At 41.3% G+C, this 25251-nt stretch overlaps 1 protein-coding gene across 4 annotated transcripts in view; it reads left to right on the top strand.

The window, feature by feature from the left end:
* Positions 1–25251, top strand: part of arhgef10la (Rho guanine nucleotide exchange factor (GEF) 10-like a) — a 164678-nt gene that overhangs the window by 62998 nt on the left and 76429 nt on the right. For all 4 annotated transcript variants that reach the window (XM_061726952.1, XM_061726951.1, XM_061726950.1 and 1 more), the window contains 3 exons: positions 1211–1326; positions 2448–2575; positions 20795–20895. In XM_061726952.1, the coding sequence (XP_061582936.1) occupies positions 1211–1326; positions 2448–2575; positions 20795–20895 (345 nt within the window). The remainder of the gene's footprint in view (positions 1–1210; positions 1327–2447; positions 2576–20794; positions 20896–25251) is intronic.

Here is a 25251-nt window from a genome sequence, read left to right as displayed (position 1 = left end):
TATCCTTCTTTCTTTCTTTCTTTCTTTCTTTCTTTCTTTCTTTCTTTCTTTCTTTCTTTCTTTCTTTCTTTCTTTCTTTCTTTCTTTCTTTCTTTCTTTCTTTCTTTCTTTCTTTCTTTCTTTCTTTCTTTCTTCCTTTCTTCCTTCCTTCCTTCCTTCTTTTCTTCCTTCCTTCCTTCCTTCCTTCCTTCCTTCCTTCCTTCCTTCCTTCCTTCCTTCCTTCCTTCCTTCCTTCCTTCCTTCCTTCCTTCCTTCCTTCCTTCCTTCCTTCTTTTTTCCCTTCATTCCTTCTTTCTTCCTGCTCTCTCCTTCCTTCCTTCCTTCCTTCCTTCCTTCCTTCCTTCCTTCCTTCCTTCCTTCCTTCCTTCCTTCCTTCCTTCCTTCCTTCCTTCCTTCCTTCCTTCCTTCCTTCCTTCCTTCCTTCCTTCCTTCACGTACGTTGTGCGTGGATTTAACGCAGAACCATCAATCCGGCTTTACACAAAAACATCATCAACAGGAATTTATCGTTTTCACCGTGAGATGACAAATTCTTATCGTGAGGAATTTTTTTGACGGTTTATCGTGAACGCTAAAATATCACCCATTCCTACTGTGTTCCCACCTAGGAACAGGGTGAGGGACTCTGTCATTCAGGGGGGATGTAGGGTAACAGCTTCTCTGCACTGAGAAGAGCCAGTTCGGGTGCTCGGGTCTTCTGGGGAGGCATCACAGACACTGGGGCAGGCCTGGCCCGGGAGTCGCATGTTGGGATCCTGCAAGGGGAAAACCTTGAGGTTTGAGGTATAATGTTTCAAGGTCGAAAACACGCAGGTTATGAGCTGCTCAGACAGTCCAGACAGGGGAGCAAAAAAAGGGGAATGCAGTCCAAATCCTTTTAAGCACAAGATGTATATCAACACTTCTATTGAATAAGGCATAAAAACAGGAAACAAGGTTTCTGTTTACATGCCGTGAAATACTGCAGTTCTGTCTAAAAGTGAGATATTAAGGTTGAGGCTCAAAAGCAAATGCTGAAAGAAACTGGGAGGTAATATGGCAACAGATGGAGACTGGGGGAGTGTTTGATTGTTAGCACATGTACTACAAGGAACAAACATATAGCAGAGGAGGGGAAGCGGAGTCTATGTGGACCGAGTAAAGGTCGGAGCCTGGATTGTATCTGTGTTGATGAAGGAAACTCATGTTTTGTATGTTGCTTGTCAATCAGGTAAAGCTCTCCTGGGCCCGCCACGGCTGTACCAGGAGCTGCAGGAGCTGCAGCACGACCTTTCCGTGGTGGAGGAGGTCACTCTCCTCGTGGGTACGCTGCAGGGGACGTACCAGGTACGCATCACCCCACATTCAATGAGCTGCTGCACACATGACGCATAGAATATAGAGCAGCATCAACTGAAAGACTAAATATCAAGCTTCGCCTCTGTGGCTCCAGCTTTCCTTCAGTATCACAGACTCCTCATGATCCAAGTGTCTGGAAAGAGTAAATAAGACCATATGAAACGCTGGCTAAACCGTACAATCCCTTTTAAGAGCCGAGAACACACACACAGAAATCACAGGCCAGCACAGTCAACACTGAATTATACAGAGTTAAAACAAATATATTGAGTTATGAAGTGTGCAAGAGATAACCATTCGGGAACTTGTCTTTTCTTTGTTTTTTGTTTTTGCTGCTTTTACACCCAAAGAAACTACAGAAGTCTTCAAGATGTTTAAACTGTGATCAAAGTGCTACCTTATGTGCTTCCTGAATCATTAATTTGTCAAAGCACAAAGTCTTCCATCTATCTGCTCGGCAGCGATGCCACAACGGTGGGAATGAGATGTTCCCACTCCGCACACAAGCGAGCAGCGAGTGTTGTGTTGCCAGAGAATATGTCAGCGCACCTCCCGCAGCGTTTAAATCAGGACACTTCCCAGTGGCTTTGCGCCGCCACGTTTACACCAATATACATTAGAGAGTGAACCGCATCCAGGACGGCAGACTTCAGTAATCACAGAAGAGCCTCTCAGGCTAATAATGACACCTATGCTTAGCTCCGCGTACACAGGCCAGTGTCCGCAGGAGGAGCGATACTGGCCTGCTGCTTGATAGCTGGCATTTACTAACCAGCCAGTTATAATGATGTCAGCTAAAAAAAAAGAGATAGAAAACTTCTATACAGCTCATTTGCTGCGGGAAATTGATCTGATTCTATTTGACTCAAGGTTTTGCTGTAAAATGAATGCCAGAAAACAAATGGCTGCCGAAAACGGCTGAAGAGTATTGGTTGTAATAAGCACTGGAGATTGAATAAAAGAATCGGTATCCGTTTCTCCATTAGGCCATGACATGCGAGTGTTATATATTCTGCTCCGTGGCAGATGACCTGGGATACGGTACAGCTGAGAAACAAGTAGTTGTAACTGCGTGTGCATTTTTTTCCCCCCTCTCTCCTCTATCAAAGAACCTGAACACCACCGTGGCGCAGGACTGGTGTCTGGCTCTGCAGAGGCTTATCCGCATCAAAGAAGAGCAGATCCAGTGTGCGAACAAGTGTCGCCTACGCCTGCAGGTGCCCGGCAGGCCAGACAAGTGAGTAGCATTTCACATACAAATGTGGCCCTCATTTATTTAAATGTTTGACGTAGTGCAAGTTCCCTGAAATGAAAACGCAGTGGCGGCAACAGCAAAGGAGGGAATGGAAGAAAGGAAAGGAGCGATAGGACCAAAGGGACTCCTTGTGCAAGTCACTTGTTAAAAGTTCAGAAGACAAGCAGACGAAACGTCCACGTTGAGCTCAGAAAAGGTTTTAATAGTAGACAGATTGAGACGGAATCTGCCGGCATGTTTTAGATCAGTGAACAGCTCAAACTAGTAGGGATAGTAATATTTCTAAGGGCACCACAAACCACAGATTTTTAAAAGAGGACTAAAAACCTTTCTTTTTAGCAAAACATTTTATCACTAAACAATGCTGTTGTTTTTTTTTTCCCTAGTTGCTGTTTTTAATTGTTTTATTCTCTTTTCTGCCATTTCTTGACTATTTATCCCTTTTATCTCTTATCTTGATTTTATTATTTCTGTTTCCTTTTAATTATCAAACTGTAGCACTTTGAGATTTTCAGTAATGAAAAGTTCATTATAAATGTATTATTATTTATACTATACTATAATAATTACACCTGCATTATCAATTTATAAAGTTTTATATTTGCTGCAAGCTACTATGTTCCCCGTGGATCTAATAAACTCAAGTCCTACTTCATGTTCATATAGATGATGATATTACTGAACGGTAAACTTTAACCTCCTGCTGCTGTTTCTCCCCACGCTGCGCCCTCCTTGGATTCGTTATTTAAGAGTTGGAAGACAAACAAGGCATCTGCTCACATAACCCATCTGGTTATTCCTCCTCTCTGTTTTCCCAGCTCTTTTATTTTATCTCTGCTTCAGATGGGGTTTTTAGCGCCGGTGTCGACGTGGCGTCGATCAGCCGGTAGGCACGCGGTCAAAGCCAGAAGTTTTGGCGGTCGTACAAATTTTGTGTTTACCAACATTTTCTCCGTTCATCTTGTGCTGGTGGTTCGTATAGTTTTGCGATCGTTCTGTGAACAGATTTACTTCCAATATATTGCAAAGAGGTTTATTTTACTACATTATAAAATTCCAATACTAGCTGTATTTTGACCTTAGCACAACATGACCCTCGGCGTCGTTCCAGCAACCCAATGATCTGAACAGTAAAAATCAACATCATTCTGTTGAACTAACAAGAGCTGACTAATTGTTGGAAAAGAGAGCCACCTAATGAGGCTGTTAAGGTTTTGTCACATGGTTAGCTCCGGAGTAACGCCTGCAGCCATCATTGATTTCCATCAAAATGGTTTTGCACCTAAGGAAACTGCCTCTAAAAATGCTACACCTCAAAGAACCATTTACCACATTATCATGAACTTCAGAGAGACAGAGATATTGACCTGTATCGAACAAAGCCTCAGGATGTCCGGGTTCATCCAGCAGGCACCGGGACCGTGTGCTCGTGAGGATTCAGCTCAGGAAGCGTGTCGGCACCGGGGCAGTTTGCTCAGTAGCGGCAGCTGGTGGGTGTAAACATATCTGCAGACCTTTGGTAGAAAAACATCCAAAACAGACTGACATTCTGCAGGAAATACAAAAAAATAAATACATTAGACTCCACAAGACTAATGTAAAGTTGTTTAATCTGATGACGGCTCTTTCCAGCTGTTTGTGAAATCTGGAAAATTAAGATTGCAGAGGAAAGAAACGATCAATGCCAAGAATTCCTGTGTCATGCAAACAGGGAGAGATCCAGAAGGGAGGAGGCTCACTTACAGTTGTTCACCAAAATGCTGCCATAAATAACGACTGGTATCCAGGAGCCCCTTCTCCCGGCAGTCCAGAAGCGGTTTGTTTGATCCACCAGGCATTTTTCCCAGCATGATGCGGCACCAGTTCACAGAGGGAGGAGTGGCTCAGAGATCATCCCATTTTACATTTGGATCCATCGTGGGGAACCCTCACAGATCTTATCCCCATCAGGAACCTGCGATCAGTCCTCAAAAAGCAAGAGAACAAGCTTAAAATGACAAGTTGTGATCAGCTCAAGACTAATGGCACTTTTCCATTAGTACCTACTCTGCTCTACTAATCTCAGCTCGACTCGACTCGTTTCTTTTCCATAACAATTCAGTACCTGGAGAAGAAGTGGGCGGGTTGGAGCGAAGCTGCTGTGACGTATTTGATTGTGTGATCTAAATGAAGAAGACAACAACACTAAAGATGTAGAACCTGGAGGAGATGATAGATGTGCTGCTGGGTCTGTGGCTTGTGTTCGATACCAAGTTAAAAATGAGAGTGAGAGAAGCTTCAAGCGGCAACGCTTTATAATTTTTTTAGTTTGTCTCGGCGCTGCTGAAAAATTGTTGGCAGCCGCGAGCAGCTATGGAGTGACAGAGCTCCTGGTGGATCTTGTCGTTCCTTATCGCCGTCTAGATCCCTTTTTAATTCTCTCCTCAGCCACCAGGTTTATGAACATCTGCACCTCAGAGTTGGATCATGAAACAGACTTCTGCGCTGCCATTGCTGGTGGAATAAAATGAACAAGAAGCCGCCGTCAGTCGCTCTTTCGCTGATGTCACATCCTGACTCAGACGTCTGACTCCCAACCCCCCGACCAATCGGTGGCCTGTAGTGTGATGACGTCAGATGCAGCCCGACTCAGCCGCTTAGAACCTCGGCAGAATAGTTACAGGAAAAGTATCTACTCTGCACTTTAGACCCCTAGTGGAAAAGCGCCAGACCGAGTGGAGTCGAGCCGGGCTGAGTAGGTACTAGTGGAAAAGTGCCATAAGACAACATGGTTCAGTCAGGATTTGGCCCAGAACTTTACATCCACCACTATCCAACACTGTAAATATTAACTCCTTACCAATAAAAGCCTTTGGAACATATGAAATGTGTATTAATGTCCAATATGACATAAAAACATGCAAAAGAAATAATATAATCTGAAAATAAAACTGCAAAGTTGTTTATAAATCTGACTTTGGGTCACTGCTGAATCTCTTGGCCGTAGATCAGATTTCTCAATTCCCGTTACCTGAAGAGTCATCTTGAGTTTCTGGCACTGTAACAGTTTTGTGCAGATGTTTCATTGGATTCTTCTCTGAATTCACAAACAAAGACATTACTACGAGTGTTTTAGTTTTGGTCATCTTTCATCTGGGACACAACAGTAAGTGCATACTCAACTTAATTGTGTGCTGGAAACTGTTGCCTTCTCTTATCCCTTTGGGGCATTTTTAATAAATAGCTTTCTTTCTTTTTTCTTTTAAATGCCAGGCTAAATGCTGGAGTGGTACAAAGTACCGCTCCTGGAAATCCTAAGCACTTAAATAGAAGTTACTGTATCTAACGGGGCTTATTTTGATGTTTCACCCAAGACAAAAGCCTTGCTCAGTTCTGAGGGACATCCTGTACTGAACCGAGGTGTCCGTCTCTTCCAGAGCACATGATTATAGGGAGGAGAGCACAGTGGGGTTGTCACCTCACAGCAGGAAGGTTCCCAATTTGTGTCCCAGTCTGAGCCGGGAATTACATGTCCTCCCCGGCCCGTGTGGGTTTACTCTGGATTCGTTCCACGGTAGAAATGTTTGCATGGCTGTTTGTCATGTTTGTCCCTCTGCCCTGTGATGGACTGGTGACCGGCTGAGCGTGTGCTCCGTCTCTGGCCCTCTGACAGCTGCGATAGGCTCCAGCCCCGACTACGATGAAGTGAGTGTAGAAAAGGGATGGATGGTTGATTACAGGAAACTGTGATAACATATATGGCCTTACCGTATATCACCGGGCCAATGGAACACCCTGACCTTCTCCCAGTTAGATGTGAAAACAGTTTGTTCTGCCTTGAGCGGCTCATTGTCCGTCATTTCATCCAGTACCCACTGCAGAGGGAAGAACTGGCTACACAAAATGTTCTTTGCAGATAGTTTGATAGTGTTTTTTTTTTCTTCTTTCTTCATCCTTTCCCCAACGCTGTATAATTTCTCAGATTTTCCTAATATCCATGCTGAATATCTGTATTATGCATAACCTTATAGTGGTACTCTGTGCCATTTATTCAGCGCTTTAATTAGTCTACTAGCTGTGGGGTGCCTTCGTCTAAATGTGTTACACTTTAACTAATACCTTGTGATAGATAATTTAATATAATTACTCACACAATTTAGAAGGTAGATTGATGTTATTAGTGAACAGATTTATAGCTTCTGTATAGATTTCTTGCAGGCAAAGTAGAGCGCTCGATTCTTTTTTTTTTTCATCAATCCCGGCACCGAACAGTAGCTCTCATGCTGCGTTTTTTTTCTTTCTTTAACACAACCATATGCAAACCATAGGCGGTGACTTAGTCATACTTGATGTTTAAAATGCCGAGGTGAATCCTTAAGGGTGGAATGATTACCGAATGACTGAACACCTACTTAGGGAACAACAAAGATGGCTAGAGGAGAGCATATGAGGAGCTTGGAGTATTGCACAGGAGCTGGGAATAGCAAATAATGGCAGATTATAATGGATCCAATTTCATGGCTTCAGTTGGGGATAGCATAAGAAACAGGCATGGGGGGTGGGGGGGGGGGGGGGGGGGGACGTAAGGAGAAAGATTGTGATAGAGAAGCCGGAGCCCTTCTGAGACAGAATAAGTAGGAGAAGGAGAGGAAGAAAGAGAGTGAGAGTTATGAGCGACCTCCCCCGTGAAAGACTTGGCTCGGTGCCGGCAGGGCAGTGGCAGTCAGAAGAATGGGACTAATGCTTCAGAGCCAGGGAGAATCTAACGGTGCCAAGCCAAGCCGAAGTGACAGCTTGAGCAGAGGAGCTGTGCAGATCAGTTCTCCCACGTCTCCCAGCTTTCTCATCGGCTGTCACACCAGGCCTGCAGGGCCAATCTGCTTACTCAGATGTTTGGTGGAGCCAGATGTCATGCTTACAAGAGAGTCCCCAAATTCCCCTTCAAGGGGTACCCTATTTGCTGAACTCCTCTGATAATGTCGTTAGAAACTGCACCGATGAGGAGAGTTCCCACCTCCCTGCATGTGTCTCAGCTGTAGATGCGTTATTTAAGATTTAAATAACGTGGAGGAAGACCTGCGTTTCAATTAAAATCGGAGACGGTCTGAATGTTTTGAAAGTATAAAAGAAATGTTGCTAGCAAGAAGACATAAATCCATCTGATTGTGTGATGACGGTCTATCTGAGGCTGGCCCTCAGCGTCGGGTAGCTGGACCGGTAGCGAGTTGTGGGGCAAAGATTGCTGGTTGAAGAGCAACGTTCAAACTAGAGCTGCAACAACGTGATCAATCACGTCAATATTACATTGACTAGCATAGAGTGCATCGATGCGTCACATGCCGCATGTACACCTTGACAATGGAGTACAAGTAGCATACAGTAATCGAATGAAACTTCTAACTCTAAAAACTGGATTCTAGCATCAGGTTTGGGACTTTTTCAGGGAGAAACCCAACAAAATGGTGCTCTTTACGCTCTGAAAAATCTACATAGCGTATCACAACAGCACAAAGCCCATGCCTGAGCATCTAAAAAAAAAACATCCTGTGGTAGTCAAACCTCAAAGTGACGACACCACAACAATATAAGCATTTACCTAATTATTAAGTGATAGTAAATGCATTATCCGCATTAAATGTAGCTTGTTATTTTATAGTTTTAACATGTAAGTCGTGGCTTGATCATTTTCTGATGTAAAAAAATAAAACGATGGCGCTAACGGCTTTCCTGCTTCAAAGTGTTCCAGCCTATTTGGGTCTTGTTTTTGCTGTCTGTCAATAAAACAGTTGGCAAATATCCATCCCTTTATGTGCCATCACCTGAAAGATCAGTTAGGATTAAAAAGTAAGATACTCCACATGAATTGTGCAGTGATTAACATTTGCGATGGAAAACCATTCAGACTTACAACATTGGGCAGATTTACTTTAGAATTATGGACTTTCACACAAAGTGATGTCTTAAACAGTGTTTGCACTTTTTGGGCTTTGAATAAGTTATTTTAGATTTATGGAGATTATTCTGAATAAACCAATGATGCCCTAAGACACTTTTGGTTTGGCTTATGTATGAAATGTATTTTATTTTTTCACATTTAAGAGTAAAAAATTGTGAGAATGGTAAAATGTATTACTTTTTGGCATTTAACAGAAAGATGTGTCAAAAAGTGGAAGAAAATAATCATAACAATAAACGAAAAAAAATAATCAATAGGTTAATCGACAAGAATATAATTGTTAGTGGCAGCCCGAGTTCAGACTATTCTAATACTTCCCAGGGGGCAGTAGTGGAAGACTGTGTCTGTCTCTATCTCCCAACAAACATACCCACATTTCAAACAGATACATATAATGGTTTTCTAATGCAATTCTTCATTTCGTTAGCAGAATGACTAATTGCCTATTATGCAAAACAAAGCTTTTAAAGTCAGCCATTGATTTTGGTAAAATAGGCAGCAACATTTAGAGGGAGAAACATGGATCCACAAACTCCGATGCAGGATTAAGCCTCTGCTCTGCTGGTGAGAGAGTGCAACCACAGCAGGGACCCCCTGTACTGAGCCGGTCCCCTCCTGTCTGGCTGCAAGCGACTCTCTGCAGTCAGGCAGCACATCACAGCCTCCCAACTGCACACAGATGAGGACGTGGAGAGAATCCTGACTGCTACCTCAAAGGCACCAGCCCACGTGTGACAGCAGTTCATTAACATCCTCTTTAAGTTCATGTGCAGGAGCAACCACGGGCACAGATGCAGGAGCCGTACCTGCAGGAGCCATATCTACACTGTTCACATTTTGTGAGTTTAACCAAATGTGATCGTTGCTGCATCCGCTCCAGCATGCATAATGCATGCATGGAGGGAGACTAATGTAATCCTTTTTTATGTCTGTCATGGAGATTTTTAAGTGAAGTCTACCTATACGGCAGAACTTTAATTTGCAGTCAAATGACTGATTGAGCCTCTAGTCATTCTTACCTAGCTGTCTTATCCAAATAGAAAAGCTCACAGAGAGACTCTTTAAAGTCCTTTTGACCATCTGGACATTGGAGTAGCTGATTATTTCTTCTTTTTTTTTATTTGTCTGATGAAACATTGACAGAACACAATGACAGAAAAGAAAGCAGATTTCTTTATTCCCGCCAGTGAAAACTAGTATTGCAACTAGATAATGTAACGTAGCTTACATTAATTTCTGTTTTAAAGCAACACCAAGGAGCTCTTTATTTAAAATATAAGTGCTGATTTCATCTGATGGAATGTTTGATGACTTTTAGAAATCTTTGTCCATCACAGGACAGCAGCACATCTTAAATGGCAACAACATGCAAAGACACATTTTCAAAGAGACAAGACTAAAACCAGATTAATGCTTCTCCATCAAGTTGGTGCAAAGGGAACCCCGTCAGCTTGGCGCCACCTTGTACCGTTTGAGCTTCTGCATTGAGGTTGCCGTGTAAAAATGTCGTCTGTGTGCTGAGTCGGAAAAGCCAAGTGTCAGAAATGATGCAGTACAGCGGACCAATCACAGCTCTTGTGGTCTGTGTCGCAGAAAAAGTAGTCGGAAACTTTTGAATGCAGAGGTTCATGTCGATGCAGAGACTTTACGTTGCTACGGTGTCGATGTAGCGGTGTAGCATGAATTGGGCTTTTTAAAACACATTTGAGTTCATCGTCACAGCAAGACATCAGTAGACGACCACCTCCGACAAGCTTGGATTGCCATCCAACAACTGTGATCACAGCGGCATGAATTCCTTCAGACAGTGATGAGTTGTCTGCGACCTTGAAACTTCTTGTAAAATTGTCAAGTGTAATGTCAGCTCAAGAGACTCAAAGTAAAGACAGAAGAACAAGAGTAAATTTCAGTGTTGTATAAGCTACTTAACCACCACACATAAATTTTTTTTGTGTTGGTATAACCTGTCAGGGTTTTTAGTTGGCAAATTCCAGTATTTAACCCCCATTCAACAACAACTTTCCTTCTGCACACAAACCTCCTGGTTACTTGATTTTGACAGGCTGAGCCTTTGGATTTCACTGTAACTTGATGACTTTACAGATGAGGGAAATCATGGGGATGATGAGTAAATGTGCACTGTTGGCTATCGGCTCCTGCCAGCAGGAATTCTGGCTTCCGTGTACATTTCAGCACCACAGACGGCACTCGTGCTCATCTAAGTGGAGTCCCAGTGTGTAGCAAAACAGTTCATAATGGTTGTGTGTATGCCACTCTCGCTCTGCACCAGGCCAACCCCTCCTCCATCAGTTTTAGTCTCTTTTTTTTCATTGACAGGTTTCTGTTTTTTCTTCTTCTTCCTCAACTCCACGTGTAATTTTTCTGCTACTTGAAGTCGAAGGAGAGTATCAACAGTTGTCTAGTGTGATTATACACTGTCCTTGCTTCTTGTCCAACAAACTGTTGTTACTGCGATCTCAAGAAAATTTGACCTATTTTATTTAATTCTTCAATGTTGCCTTGAACAATTTATGTAATAGATCTTTATTAATGTCTTTTTTTCTAAGTGAGCTTTTGTATTTGGTTAACCTTAGAATTTGACAATTAACAAAAGTCAGGAATTACTTTTAATACTGAATAAATGAAGTAAATCTTTGCTCCACAATACACATGCTCAAATGATATAAATATGCTACTTTCATACAACCTCACTGGAGATAGCGGGTCTTTTCATATATCACTTCCCAAGTCACAAAGATGAAACCTTTGTAAGTTGCTGCGTTAAGCCCTTTAAGCATTTACTAGGAATATAGACCTCATGTCAATGCACTGACTATAACAATTTAATCTTACATAAAATTAATAACTTATTGAAAACTAGGGACAAGAGAATAACTGGTGCCATGTTTTTACATTTAAATATGTTTAAAGGTATGAAAACATTAAGGTTTTCTGTGATAATTGCATACATTGTCTATTTCATTACTTTATATACTGTCTTGGGGTTAAATTTGCATAAAATGCTAAAAACTAAATTCTCAAAAATTTAAAACCAAAATTTACCCTGAAAATGGAAAAAATTAAAACGGAATGTGGGGGGAAAAAAACGATTTCATACGGCCTCTGTTTGCTGCAATGTTTCTGAAAGCAGTTATATCAGCATACTGGGAGGTGATTGGTCCTTACAGCCATAATTAGCTTCCAATACTTACTGTTGAATCTCAATGTAATACTGGTATTAATATGTTGCATAACTAAACAGTCATATAATTCATGCAACAGCTTAAAAAACAGTTTTAAAAACACTAACCCAAATCAATATCGGAATCGAATCCTATCGAATCAAATCTTAAGAATTGTAATCAAATTGATTCTTGACATTTGAATCGATCCCCAGCCCTATTGAAAACGTGTTAACATTGCAAGATGGGTGGATTATTATGAGAGCCATAAGGCCAGGATCATGAGAGAAAGAATCTCTCCCATCATCATCATTCTTTTTCGCATTTGTGTCCAAGGCACAGTGAGTGGGACTAGTAGTCATCATCCCAAACTGGCAAATGTGGGCTGGTTTTTGGTTGTGGCAATAGTCAACCATGGTGGCTTTTAGAAGAATCAGCCAAGACGATGATTATAAAGTGCAAATGGACCAGAAGACAACAGTGAAGGCTTGTATCAGCTGAAAAGGTGTTTTTGATTTAATTCTAATGGCTGATTCTTTAACTGCCTCGGCTGGTAATGGATTATTCATCTGATTGCTCAGAGTTTTTCTTGTAATAAGGTTTTGACAGCTAGTTCATGTTAATAATTTATTCATCTATACATCTTTTTCATTTTTTTTAAGTGCCTTGTGTGATGTTTCTTTTCAACAAAACCTCTGGAGCTTGGAATTGAAAATGTTTTCTGCCAACATGGAAAATCAGAAGCTGAATTATGGGCCGCCGGAGTGAACAACTCTGCACAACTATAGAATGTAACAGTGTGGCTTTGATGCTATAGTCATCTATTATGGCTCCATGCCATGTCCTGTGGCTGTGCAGAACTTCGCCTTCACATATTAGAGCATGCACACTGGCTGCACAGCACACACATTTCAGCTGCAGCTCAAACCTCTCTGCAGCCACGTGCCCTTTAAAGTTTTCACACGTTGCTCTTTTTTTGTCTCGTGAGAATCCGAGAAGAGGAATTGGCAAGAATACTGAAATCCGTAAACATAAATACAGACGAAACGTCTTCATACTGACCTCATATCAGCATTAGTGCCTTTTTCTTTGTAGTTTCACCGCATAGGCTTTATGTCACGGACATTAAAAGAATATTAGGTAATACATTAGGTTGACGATTCCATTTAATTTCGGAAATTGCATCTCATTTACGGGGGATTTGTGGCGATATGGGTACTACAGTTTTAGCAGAAACCCATTGTGGGATGTAATTATGTTGGTGCGCTGATGGAATTAAATGTCAGTTTTTCAGTGCTTCTCTCCACATTTCCTGAGCGAGGGTGAAAAAGTCACAAGACTGCTTTCTCGTTTCATCTTTTTATCATAGCTGTCTTGCTGTTTGGTTCTTACCAAGCATAGATTATACAGAACTCCATGTCAGTGATGTCAGCAGTTGGATGCAACAATTCAGCAATGAAGGTGCAACAGAAAACTGAGTTTATAACACTTTATAAAATATGGATGGTTTTTATTGACTAAATGAAAGATATTCCTCTGAAACAGCCTGGCAACTGTTTAATTATTACTTCAGTTGTTCTCAAATGGTATTGTTTGTAAGACATTATAAAATGTTTCTGTCATTCATGTTTCTTCATTCTAAATGACTACAGACCATTAGCACTTCAGCTGCAAACTTTGCAAATGTCAAATCAGTCACATGCAACCTTGTCATGCAGATATAATTCTTCATCCCAGTTTCAAATGTTTATATGTGGTCATACCTTTTGATCAACAATATGAAAGGTAAATCGAAATAAAATGAAAGTCAATTTTCTCGCGCAGTATACAGAAATATTTGCCGGGGGAGAACTGACGACAGGAGTCAAGAGCTTTGAAATAACAAGATGACAGCTCGTGTCATGGCAATGCAAACACTGATTTGGACTGAACGACGTCACAGGAAAACAGGCAATTAGGTGCTCCCGATCAGATGGAACATTACTAGTCATCAGCAAGCGTGAGAACAGAACTTTTTAACTCTTCGATGCTCTGAAACATTCAGGTGTATGTTAAACCAATGCCAAGAGGGAAAGACATGAGCATTGATCTTAGCGAATCAATCTGGCAAGGATTGTAATGTTGTTTCCAAAGATGCAGAAACTAATCACAAGTTGAAAATATATGAGTGTTGTCAATCTTCTTACTCTAAGTGGATGCAGTGAAAATGCTCAGAAAATGTGCAACAGACTATACAGCTAGGAAATGAAAAGTTAAAGTTCACAACAATACAAATAGAAATAAAATACTTAATGGTTGAGAAATGTCAAGCATGGAGGTGGGGGGCTGATGATATGGGCTTGTTTTCCAGCCACAGGATGTTGACGCCTCGGTTAGGGCTGTTCGATTAATCGATTTTAAATCGTAATCTCGATTATGTAATTAGAACGATGTTAAAACATGAAAATCGTAAAATCTATTTTTCACTTTTTTTTTTTTATTTTTTTTCTTTTTTTTTTAAACCTTGTCTGCACACATATTAATGATTGATACCATATTAATGATTGATGGAAATACCTCTCAATACCTGCGACAAGTGCCCCATTACACACCTCTACCTCCTTCATGGGTTGCATTATTATTTAGCATGCAAAGACCCAATTTAGGTTAGTTAGAAAATGTCTTGTTTTATTTAATTGGAAATATAACTTACTGTATGTTTGCAAGTGCTGATTTGCTGATTTTTTTTTCAGAGAACAAAACTTTATATTTTATTGTATTTTTTAAAACTTTTTTTCCAACTTATTTTACAGAGTTTTGCACTTTATTCATTCATTTTTGGTTTAATAAGAGCAACGTTTGCACTTAAAGCCCAATGGGGCAAATGTTCAATAAAAAAACAGCATATTTGAAATCATTTCTTTGCCTTTTGTCAATTCACAAAATAATCGTAATCGTAATCGTAATCGAAAATCGGATTTTGAGAGAAAAAAATCGAGATTTTATTTTTGGGCAAAATCGAACAGCCCTAGCCTCGGTATACCGAAACATTTCAGAATCAAGCCACCTGTCTGATAAGTAAAACTCCCCCCCCCCTCCATTAAACTACCTAACTCTTTAATAGAGTTAACCTTCTCTGTGGCTGGTGGATTCTCTGTAGAGTGGAGGTGAACTGAGGGATGGCTCCATGACAGGCTGCCACTCAGAGCTCAGTCCTACATCTGTCCTGTCCTTGTGCATTACTGTCACACGTCCGCCTCGGTGCCGACCTGCTCCCATAAATCCACCCAGCTCGCCTCTCTCTTTGCTCTCTCCCTCGCCCCGCTCTGCCCTCTCTCCTCCCTCTTCCCCTCCCTCTTTGACTCTCCCTACCTCTCAACTCTGCTCACCTCCCCTTTGCCAGCATGTGTGCTCGTTCTCCATTCCAGCAGCGCTCCACACCTGCACCGCAGCTGTCAATCAGTGGACAGGAGGGAGTAATGGAGACTGCGCTCAGTTTAGCATGTTGGATGTCGTGTGGGCATGAAGTGTTACCTAAAGCTTCCAGCCAAGTGAGGAGCTGTATTCTCGTCACACCCCGTCTCCCCCTTCTGTCTTCAGCAAATTGCCTCTCCTATATTTAAGCAGTGGATGAAAAGTACGAAATACACCTCTTTGTAAAAGTTCCAGCTTTTCAACATGTCAAGAAAGTTTGAGATCTTACTTACTTGTCCTGTATGCAATCCGTCTCTGTTCTTCCCACCATATTTGTATGTGATTTCTCTTTCTCCACATCTCTCTACTCCCATCCATCCTGTATGAAATGAAAATGAATTTGCTGCAGGAGTGGCAGAAGCAGAATATTTGTCTGCCCACTGTTCTCCACTCACTTACCCCCTGATAGTGTCTGAGTGCGAAATTGCCCCTTTCGTGCACTCTCTTGCACTTGTCTTTTTTTTCCCTCCGTCACCTGAGGATTGCTGTAGAATATATAGGTATGTGAGGGAGGGCCATTATCTTTGAAAACTGTTCAGTTCTTTAAAAAGACAACTCAACCTTGGTCGGACAGCTTACTTCTAGCTCTAAAATAGCCTGATCAATCCTGACAACGCGGGCTCCCAGTCCGCCGTTCGGCACCGGCTGAGTCATCGCTAACTCAAGGCTTCGTCTGCTACTCTCGCTTTCCACTGCTCAGCGTTACTGGGAGAAGTAGTTTGATTCCCGCTGAGGAGAGACTCATGCCATTTAAACACAGACATGCTGTTGCTGTCAAGTGGACAAGAGTCTATTATTATCATTATTCAACTTACATTTATACAAAAGCTCAATTACAATTAGAAGAAATTCTCCGTAAAAGCCTTTCTGACACTGTTGGCAGCTTGGATGGAGAAGCCCCTTTTACATTGCTGATTACCCATGTTTACTGTTCCTTTTTACATGAATTCCCACCGGGTTGGTGCTGAGTGGGCTCTGCCAACGACTTGCCTCAGTGGGTAATCGTGGGTTAGGTCTACTGTAGACAGAATGACGTGGGATCCATTGACCTGCATATCCGCAAGCTCCTCATCCTCAGACCCGAGTACGCCATAAATGGGTATATTACGTTACAGTAACAGTGATATGCGTCTGACTGCTGGAATGACGAGTTTGCACGGAACGAAACTGGGGTGGTTGACAAATTGACAAAGTTCTACGTGGCCGACCATCACAGCGGCAGCAGTGGCAGAGAAACACTGGACTGGTCATATTTCAATTTGTGCTACATTATTCGCGGGAAAACCACTCCGCATATCCCATTATTGTTGTTATTCGGCACGGATCCGGCACCTGCTCCACCTCCTGCATCCAGCGCTGCTTCAACCAGCTCTCCTGATGTTGGTGAAGCCGGGGAGGCCAACCAGACAGACCAGCCGTCATGTTACACAGAACCACTAGATAACCCCTCCTGACTCGTCATCACTCCCCACAAATTGGCTTCATCCACCGGGGAGGCAATAACACGGCTTGCATTTACACTGCCAGGCACTCGTCTACATTCAGGGAAAGCAACGAGGTGTAATCTGAAAACGCCTCAAGTCAACTGGCTCTTCTCGCCAGTCTTCCTCAGCAGAAAACGCTTGCAGTTGGGGTAACATTAATCAACAGTTAAAACAACCCTTAAAAGTATGTGTATTTCAGTTACAGGGGTTACGTTGTGGAATAGCTTGCCAAATAATCTTAAACAAAGTAAAAACATCATACAGTTTAAAAATAGTTTTAAACAGATCATGATTAGTAAATGCCAACAAGATTAAAGGATAAGATGCAACGGAGAGAATTATGGAATTATGCAGGTAATAATTACTGATCTTTTTGTCCTAGTTTTAATCTGAACTATTTATTATTTATTTTTCCTTTTTTCTTTTCTTACTGGTTCTTTGTTGTTACATATATTTTCTTTTTTTGTGTTTTGTGTTTGCTTCTTTTTTGGGTGGAAATGCTAGAAAGCATTTGTTATAGAAAGTGTAAATAATAATAATGTGAAGGTTAAAGGGTAGGCATTTATAAGCTCAGAGTTTCAGCCTATTCCTTTTCGATCTAAATGATTACACGACATGTTATGAATGAGTGTACCATACTGAGCACACGATCGAAATAAATAAATAAATAAATAAATAAATAAACATGTGCAATTCCATCTAAATTAGGTTTGTCCCGGAGAAGACAGTGATGAGTTTAACCGTACATGGACATAAAGCTTTGACCTGCATCTCCAGATGGAGAACTGTTTTTAGAGATGAAAGCATCGTGCCTGTTGTAATGAGGTGCTACACAAAGGCCTGAAGATCACAGGCCTGTATGTACAGTTAATGAGGAGTTATTTGCAATGTGACAATGAGGAACATTTACCTGAAATCCTGCCACAATTTGTTGATGCAGTTTTCCACATGTCGGTGTAACTCTGCCCATCTTGACTTCTAAGACTCTTCCTCGCACTCGTAAGTGTCACTTACCTGTCGGCAATTCTCCAATTAGGTCCAAAATGCTCCTTTTTCGTTTTTGAGACGTGTCGTTGCCTTCAAATTCAAAGTGAAATGACATGTGTTTCAACAATTATTCAGAAAAACCTTTGCCTTCTCTTATGGTGCATGTGATCCACCAGAAATATGCGCACCGTTTGTCACACCTGTAAGTACAAGAAATATTTACTCCAAAATTACATTATGAAGGCAGAGGCAAAATGCTAATTCCAGGTTATAAATGTGCATTTTGAATGTAAAAGGCCTTAAGCGAGCTGCATTAAGTTGATGCAGGACTGGAAAACATTTTTCAGTTGTGTTTACGACTGTTTCTAATGGAAATGGAAATGGAAATCCAGTGTCTTGCATGAGATAAAATGTCCATGTATTTCATTAAACTGATTTCTTTTTTAATGATCAAACTTTTTTTTGCGCTCTTCATTAACGGACAAACACCGACGTCTCGGTTAGAGTCAAGTGTTGTATTTGTTCTACCGTAAAAATGCCGTGCTTTGAACAGAAAATGCTCCGTATACACCCTGCAGATCTGGGAGCTGCAAAGCTGCAAACGTCTCCACTGATGTGGCCTTCAGCCTTTTTCCTTGTCACATAGGCTTTACTTTATATTTCCACTGGAACATTTGTTACTTGTTTCTCTGCTAAGGTTGGCAAGTGCATTTGGTCTGAGATTACGGTCTTTACACTTCCTTTCAATGAAAATGGTAACCTGATTCCACCGCAACAATTCCCCATATTTCAGTTTACCTACTGCAGCATATCGTAATAAAGCCTTATATAATAAAGGTATTCATGTCCATATCTCTATTGTTGAATCAGATAAAAGACTCTCTCAGAGTAAGTTCACGCTTTGGTCCAAAAGGAAAAATATAAAGTGCTTAAAATAGTGTGCAAGTCCCTGCTAAAATAGGCGTGTGTTTATAAATGTGTGTAAATATGCTGTAGTGTAACTCGTTGTCGCTATTGGCTCCATTGTTCCGTCCTACCGTGATTCTCTTCCTTGAGATCAAATCTCAGCGCCGTCCAATGATTTGACTCGAAAAGGCTTTTCACTAACAAGATTTTGCACTGGTTAAACCAGCAAGGCCAACATTGTTTAGTTTTTCTTTGCAGTGCTGGTCCCGCTTAAGTGAACCGCTGGGAAACTTCCAACATAAAATTGTGTTCTATTAAACTTAAATTCCCATGAAATGAGAAATACCCTTTTCTTTCTGGTGCTTCGTCTCTCTGACTGTGTTGTTCTGCATTTTGGTTTTATATAGCACATATAGAGTATATATCAGAACCCCCTTTTGCACACTTTTCTGCTCTCTTTTGAATCCGAAGCCCTGCAGCCGGTTAAACCGGACATTCGGGACACATTAACATAGTGGAAAAGGTTTGTCATCCCTCAATTAAGACTTAAACTTGGGCCGATACGTTAATCAAACCAAAAAACGTAGAACGGGAGGAGCTGCTTTTCTCTTTTAAACTTCTATATCAGGTTGTTAGAGTTCAGGGGCCTCATCTATAAAGCTTGCTTGCGCAGAAAAAGCGCCTGAAAGTTGCGGAAGCCGCCTTCTACGCAAATCCTCGGATCTAAAAAGAAAAAACTAACCGAAAAATCTGCTTATCTTTACGGCAACTAGGACCCTCCCGTAAGAATTTACTTAAGACACGGGGAGCTGGCGACGCAGGGTTTGAGGTGGTGAAATGAAGCCAGATTCATGTCACACTCTTAATAATGTCATCACATATCACAAAATATATCAGACTTAAAATAATAAAATAATAAAATAAAATAATATAGCGCTGATCGTGTTTCTCTGTGTGTGAAGCTGTCAGTCAGGACTCTGGTGCTGCTGGAGCTGCAGCCGCGGTGCAGGACACGCCGGGAACCTCCTTCACCGCTTTAGGACAGAACAAATGAGGGGCTGCGTTTAGGGAGCCCCACGGAGACCCTCATTTATTCCCTAAAGGGACTCAGATTTGTTTTCATATGAGTTTTACGGGCGCGTGAAACCTTTACGTGCGGGTGTATGGTGCCTAAATTATGGCCCCGCGTTAAAACGACGCAGAGCCTACGGCGTAGGGTACGCGGCGACGCGCAACTACGCCGTAGGATCTGCGTTGGTGACGCAGAACCATAAACCCGCCTGAGCCGCTCTGAGGGGAGACGGGAGAGGAGGAGGAGGAGGAGGAGGGGGAGCGGGGGGGGGGGGGGGGGGGGGGGGGTTGAAGCGGGGCTGCGGGGCTGCGGGGCCGTTCTCGTATCACTTTCATACAGTGTCTTGATAATTTGCAATTTAAGGCTGAGCCTACCGTTAGTTTTTAAACTGTAAAAAGTAAAGGGAAAATAAACATGATTTTGAAAAGACGTGGGGACGTGTGTCCCCCTGTTGCACCGGGGAACTCACGGCGTTCCGCGCAGCAACGGCGTGCTGCCACTCACTCGCTTTATTTTATACTATTTATTTTTCTACTTTTACTGTGACCAGAAAATTATTGTGGTTTTCCTGTCCTCCTCCTCATCAACAACATCTAGATCTCAGATCTCAGTGAAATTCAGTGGCACGGTAGCTCGACACGTTCATTCATTCATTCTGAAGCCAAACAGGTTGCAGGAAGCCACTGCGCATGCTCAGCAGGCTCATTCATATGCAAAATGATTCCATTTTCGGTAGAAAGTGGGCGTGTAGGGGGTGGGATACCAGGCGGATTCACGTGCGCAGCCTTCCAGCTGGACTGTGATTTATAAAGAGAACCTACGTGGAAGTCTGCGTGCACGCGGTTTTATAGATCCGGATTTTTTTTTGCGCCCGCCATTTTCGGCTTTTGAGCGTACGTGCACTTTTAGTATGACTCCTACGCAGTCCATTTTAAATGAGGCCCCTGGTCAGCTGTCGTGTGATGGTTTGGAAACAAAATTGAACGATGGACACATCCTTGCTCTTAAATATCTGCACCTGTTTAGTAGTTAATAATAACACACTACATACTCGACAAGCAAGTTTAAAAGGTGAAAAAGAAATGAAACCAGCATCCGTGAAGGCTTTCCAGGAAATGTTTTGAAGGAGTGTCAGTACACGTGTGGGAGCATCTGAGCCTGAGTCTGTGTTTTCCCCTCCAGGTCCGGACGTCCTGTCAGTTTTATGGTGGTCTTCAATACGCCCAGCCCTCTCAGTAAGATCTCCTGGGTCAACCGTCTGCACTTGGCCAAGATAGCACTACGTAAGCACAAACGCACACACGCGCACGGCCCCGTACACACAAACATGATTAATATGTCATTTCTCTTTCAACAGGGTGATGTAATGCAGTGAAATGCAAAAACAATGTTTTCCATCAGGGACTCGAGCACATCATCCGAGTTTGTTTCACGCTCTATCGATAAAGTCAACAGCTAGTGTTGCTATTTATGTAACTGTTGAAAAAAAAAACTCCAAAAAACAACATTATTTACAACTGGGTCATTTGAAAGTTATGTGCTGAGGGGAGTGAAGTGTATATTATTGAACAGCTCTCTTCCAGAACGTTGCTTGTATATCGTAAAAGCAAAGATTTCTAACTATTCAGGAAAGATTCCAGGCATCTATTAAGCCGTATAACAACAAAGTATATCTATGGCTGTGTCTCAATTGGGAACTTTATGCAACTGGAATAGCAGCGTACTTGTGTTCTTGATCGGAGCTAACAGGCATTGCGCTGTACACGTAACCTCTACAGTTTAATTTGTTATGAAAATAAAACATCCTAAACGCTAAAACAACAGAGAATGGACCAAATATTGTTCCCGCTCAAGTTTTTATAACCTTATATGATTTGTTTTTAATTTTGTATGCTAGCCGCTTTAGAAATAAAGTTATAGAAGTGAAAAAAATTTTTCTTATTAACAATACCACAGATATAAATATGATAATTATTTTCTCGAATGAAAACACCTGCAAACTACATTTTGTCAAACTTTATATTTAGCCTCTCACCTCTTCTATTACTTTCCCTTGTTGGCAAGAAATGCATTCTGGGATACTTTGGCACCTTAAGTCTACACAAGCCTCCACATCCGGGTGTTTTCTTCTGTTCTCGCTCAGATGCGTCGGCTGCAGGTGGCGACGTTTCACAAGAACACAAAAACATATGCTCAGAAAAAGGCTCGTCTTGATATTTTGAACCAACATTTCTCCAGCCAAGTCTTTTGTTAACATTCAGGACAACTTTCAGCATTGACAAAATAACATGAGAAAATGCCCAGATTCTGCTCAGCAGGGAGCAGAGGTGTTACTTTTTGAACCTTCCCGACCTCTGTCCTCTGACCTTCGGCTTGCTGAGCTCAGTCTGACCATGTCATGAGGTCTTCGCCTCTTCAGATCATCGGAGACTGCTGTTATCCGGTAGCAAAAGCAGATTAAACTACATCAATATGCTCTTTCGCCGATAATGACATGCATATTCAACCCACACGCAGCCTCCGTCCCCTCCTCCCATCCTTTCCCAGTTCTGATGTGGCTTATAGCGCGTCTCCTTGTCACACAGGCTTCATTGTGCTTGTTCTACATGCAGTATGTTTCTCAGCACTCGGAGCTCTTGTGCAGCTTAAATTGAATTCAGCATGTAGCAGGTTTTGCACTATAGTTTTATCTCTACTCAATAACTTCTTTTATTAAAGAGGCCACTGCAGTAGATGGTTGTGAACAAGCATTGACGGTCTCAATAGAAGTTATTGGGGCCGTGTGAAAGAACACTAATGGAATGTCTTGCTTATATGACGGGCCTGAAATATATTTTTTTATGGTTTTAATACACTCGCAACCTCTTAGATTAACATCAACCTGGATCAATAGACTATATAACTTCATGGGGGGGGGGGGCTTTATGATCACCTTTCCTTTATATATAAATATATAAAGTTATGAGATGTAAAGAGAGAATGGATGTGGGTTGGGATGTGGGGGGCTTAAGACTGTTGTTGTGAAATGTCCTAATAATATCTTGTGTGTGAATAAAAAAATGAATAAACATATTGTTAAAAAAAAAAAAAAAAAAATATATATATATATATATATATATATATATATATATATACAATATATATATATGTTAAATTTACTCAATTTAAGTTAATAAGTAGGGCTGCCAAAGTTAACACAATTATGACGCGTTTATGCAAATTTTGTTTAACACTGCTGTTTTTTTTAACGTGACTTTAAACCCACATTTCAGGAAATGTGACCCTCAGCCCAACCTGTAGTTTGGAGAAACGCCAAGCGATGAAATCAAATGATTGAGACCAAAATGGTTTTTCTGAACCAGACTGTACATATGTTTATTCCTGCTCTAAAGTTGGACATTTTAATGTGGGAACTGCAACGAATCAGAGTTTCACATGAGACTCAACCCGGACGTTAGATGGTTTGGCTGTAAAACACGGTGCACAAAGCACCGCTCACATGACACGTTGGTTTTCTGAAGAGTAGTTTTGAAGGTTTTTCTCCCCCATAGTCTGTAAAATACAAAAAAATAAAAATAAATAAAAGGACATGCACTCTTTCCTTGCATGTTGCCCTGAAAGCAAATGGAAACACATCCACCGTAAGTCAATCAACGTGTGTCGATGGACCTACATTTACACCAGAGTATCTGGTTTTTGGATGCTGTTTCTGTGGTGAAATCAGATGTTGGTATTAACCGCTGATTACTTCCTTAACGTCGTATCATGATGATGACTAATGAGGAAGTGATGGTGGCTAGCCATAGCCTGAGTCACCTGTCAGTCAAAAGGACGAATCTCATTGCTTTATATAAACTGCTGATGTGGTACAACAAAATTAACCCTGTCATGGAAAGGTGTCATGGATGTGAAATGAAACTATACCAAAATAATTGAAATAAGAAGCAGTTTTGTGAACAAGGCATGATTACAATTTCATCAATATTTTTTTAAGGTGGTAAAAAAGTATATTTGTGCCATAAATCTTGAGTTGACTATGAAAAGCTTTCAATAAATTCCAATTAAAATATTTTACGAATTGGCAGCCCTATAAATAAGTTAAACACAGTAACTTATCATTACACCTTGACATGAAGTCGACATGGAAGAACATGAAATAACTGGGATTCGTACTCTCTGCAGAGAAATAACGGTCAATGTAAATGTAAGATCTCTTTAGTTTTTATGATTAGATTGATTGGTTGGTGGAATTTTCTTCCCAATATCATTCTAATATGTTTTAATTTGGAGTTGTGTATATAAAGGATTAATCAATCTGAAATGCAGATGTGACCAACCTAAACCTTCTATCTAATGGCAGATAGGGGTTACAAAGGTGTGTAAGTTAACAATCCTACCTCCTTCTTGATCTCTGACGTCAGCAAACACGGTCTCAGTCTCTATTTTTTCACCTAATTAAACAGTTTCACTCATTTAATTTATTGGAAAGTACTCGACTAAGCAGGTTATACTGTCAGTAAGGCTATTACTTTATACGGAAATGTGGGATTCACTATTGCTCACTGACATCCCAGTGGCTGCATCCTTAGTCTTGGATAAACAGAGCGTACAGGTCAAGATGACGCCTGAAATATTTCACATATTAAGGGGAAGACATAAACACAGAAAACGAGATTTCTTCCCGCCGCGCTACCCTCTCGTTTTTCAAAATAAGGGTATAGAGGTTCGTAAAGCATGTGGTGCGTCTGTGGGCCCTCTGGTCGCTCTTGCTGTATATCATTTGTGTCAGAGCACCATCAAAGACGTCAGACTGAGAGCAGAGGATGCTGTTGCTGCAGTGAAGCGCAGCACCCCCATCCTTTCCTTGTTGCTCACACCTTTATCAGCAAACACAGCAGGCGTACTGATGAGGACAGCAGCATAGTTATTGCATGCAGCTCTCCTCCCTTATGGCTGCCGCGCGGATAGGAGTGATACTCACAGCCAGATCATGCAAATTATCTATAGCTGTTGCACTGATAAGGAACGCACATATTGAAATACTTGTTTATGTGTGTTGACGGTATCAAGTATGGATTGAGAAAGATAACATGAAGAGAAAAGGATCGAAAGTATGTCATGCCTACTCACTGTGCCTAAATTAATTCAGTAAACAAAAATTATCTGGCTCACTTGGAGAGACGACAGCATACAAACATTTATTGAAATTTTTCTCTTCATTGTATTTTACATCTTTGGAAAACACCTAAGCTCCCATGAGAGTGGATAAAATGCTAATGAAATGTAAATACTGCACTTTTCCCATCACATTCATTTCCTGCAGTGTCGGCACTCATCATGCTAGCTTACTAGCCTTTAGCTTCAAGTACGTGTCACATTTATAGCACTCACAGGTTTTAAGATAGTAATCTGTATCCTTGTTTTGAGTTTGTGAGATTTGAAGGGTTTTAGCCAAATCTGCCACCCAGAACAAATTATTCGCGTTTACCGAATTTAAATGCATCACAATGAACCTCAGTTTCATTTGTGTCAATTTAATAAGAAGTCTTAAGCTTCAAGGTGCAGGTGGAAGGCAATAAAAGGTGGGACGAGGGGGAAGAAAATAAATCTACCAGCATAAAGCACTAGAATGATTTCTA

The sequence above is a fragment of the Cololabis saira genome, chromosome 8, assembly GCF_033807715.1.
Source record: "Cololabis saira isolate AMF1-May2022 chromosome 8, fColSai1.1, whole genome shotgun sequence".
NCBI classification, from domain to species: Eukaryota; Metazoa; Chordata; class Actinopteri; order Beloniformes; family Belonidae; genus Cololabis; species Cololabis saira.
Note: the sequence above shows the minus strand (reverse complement) of the source record. Positions and strands in the feature narration are given on the sequence as shown.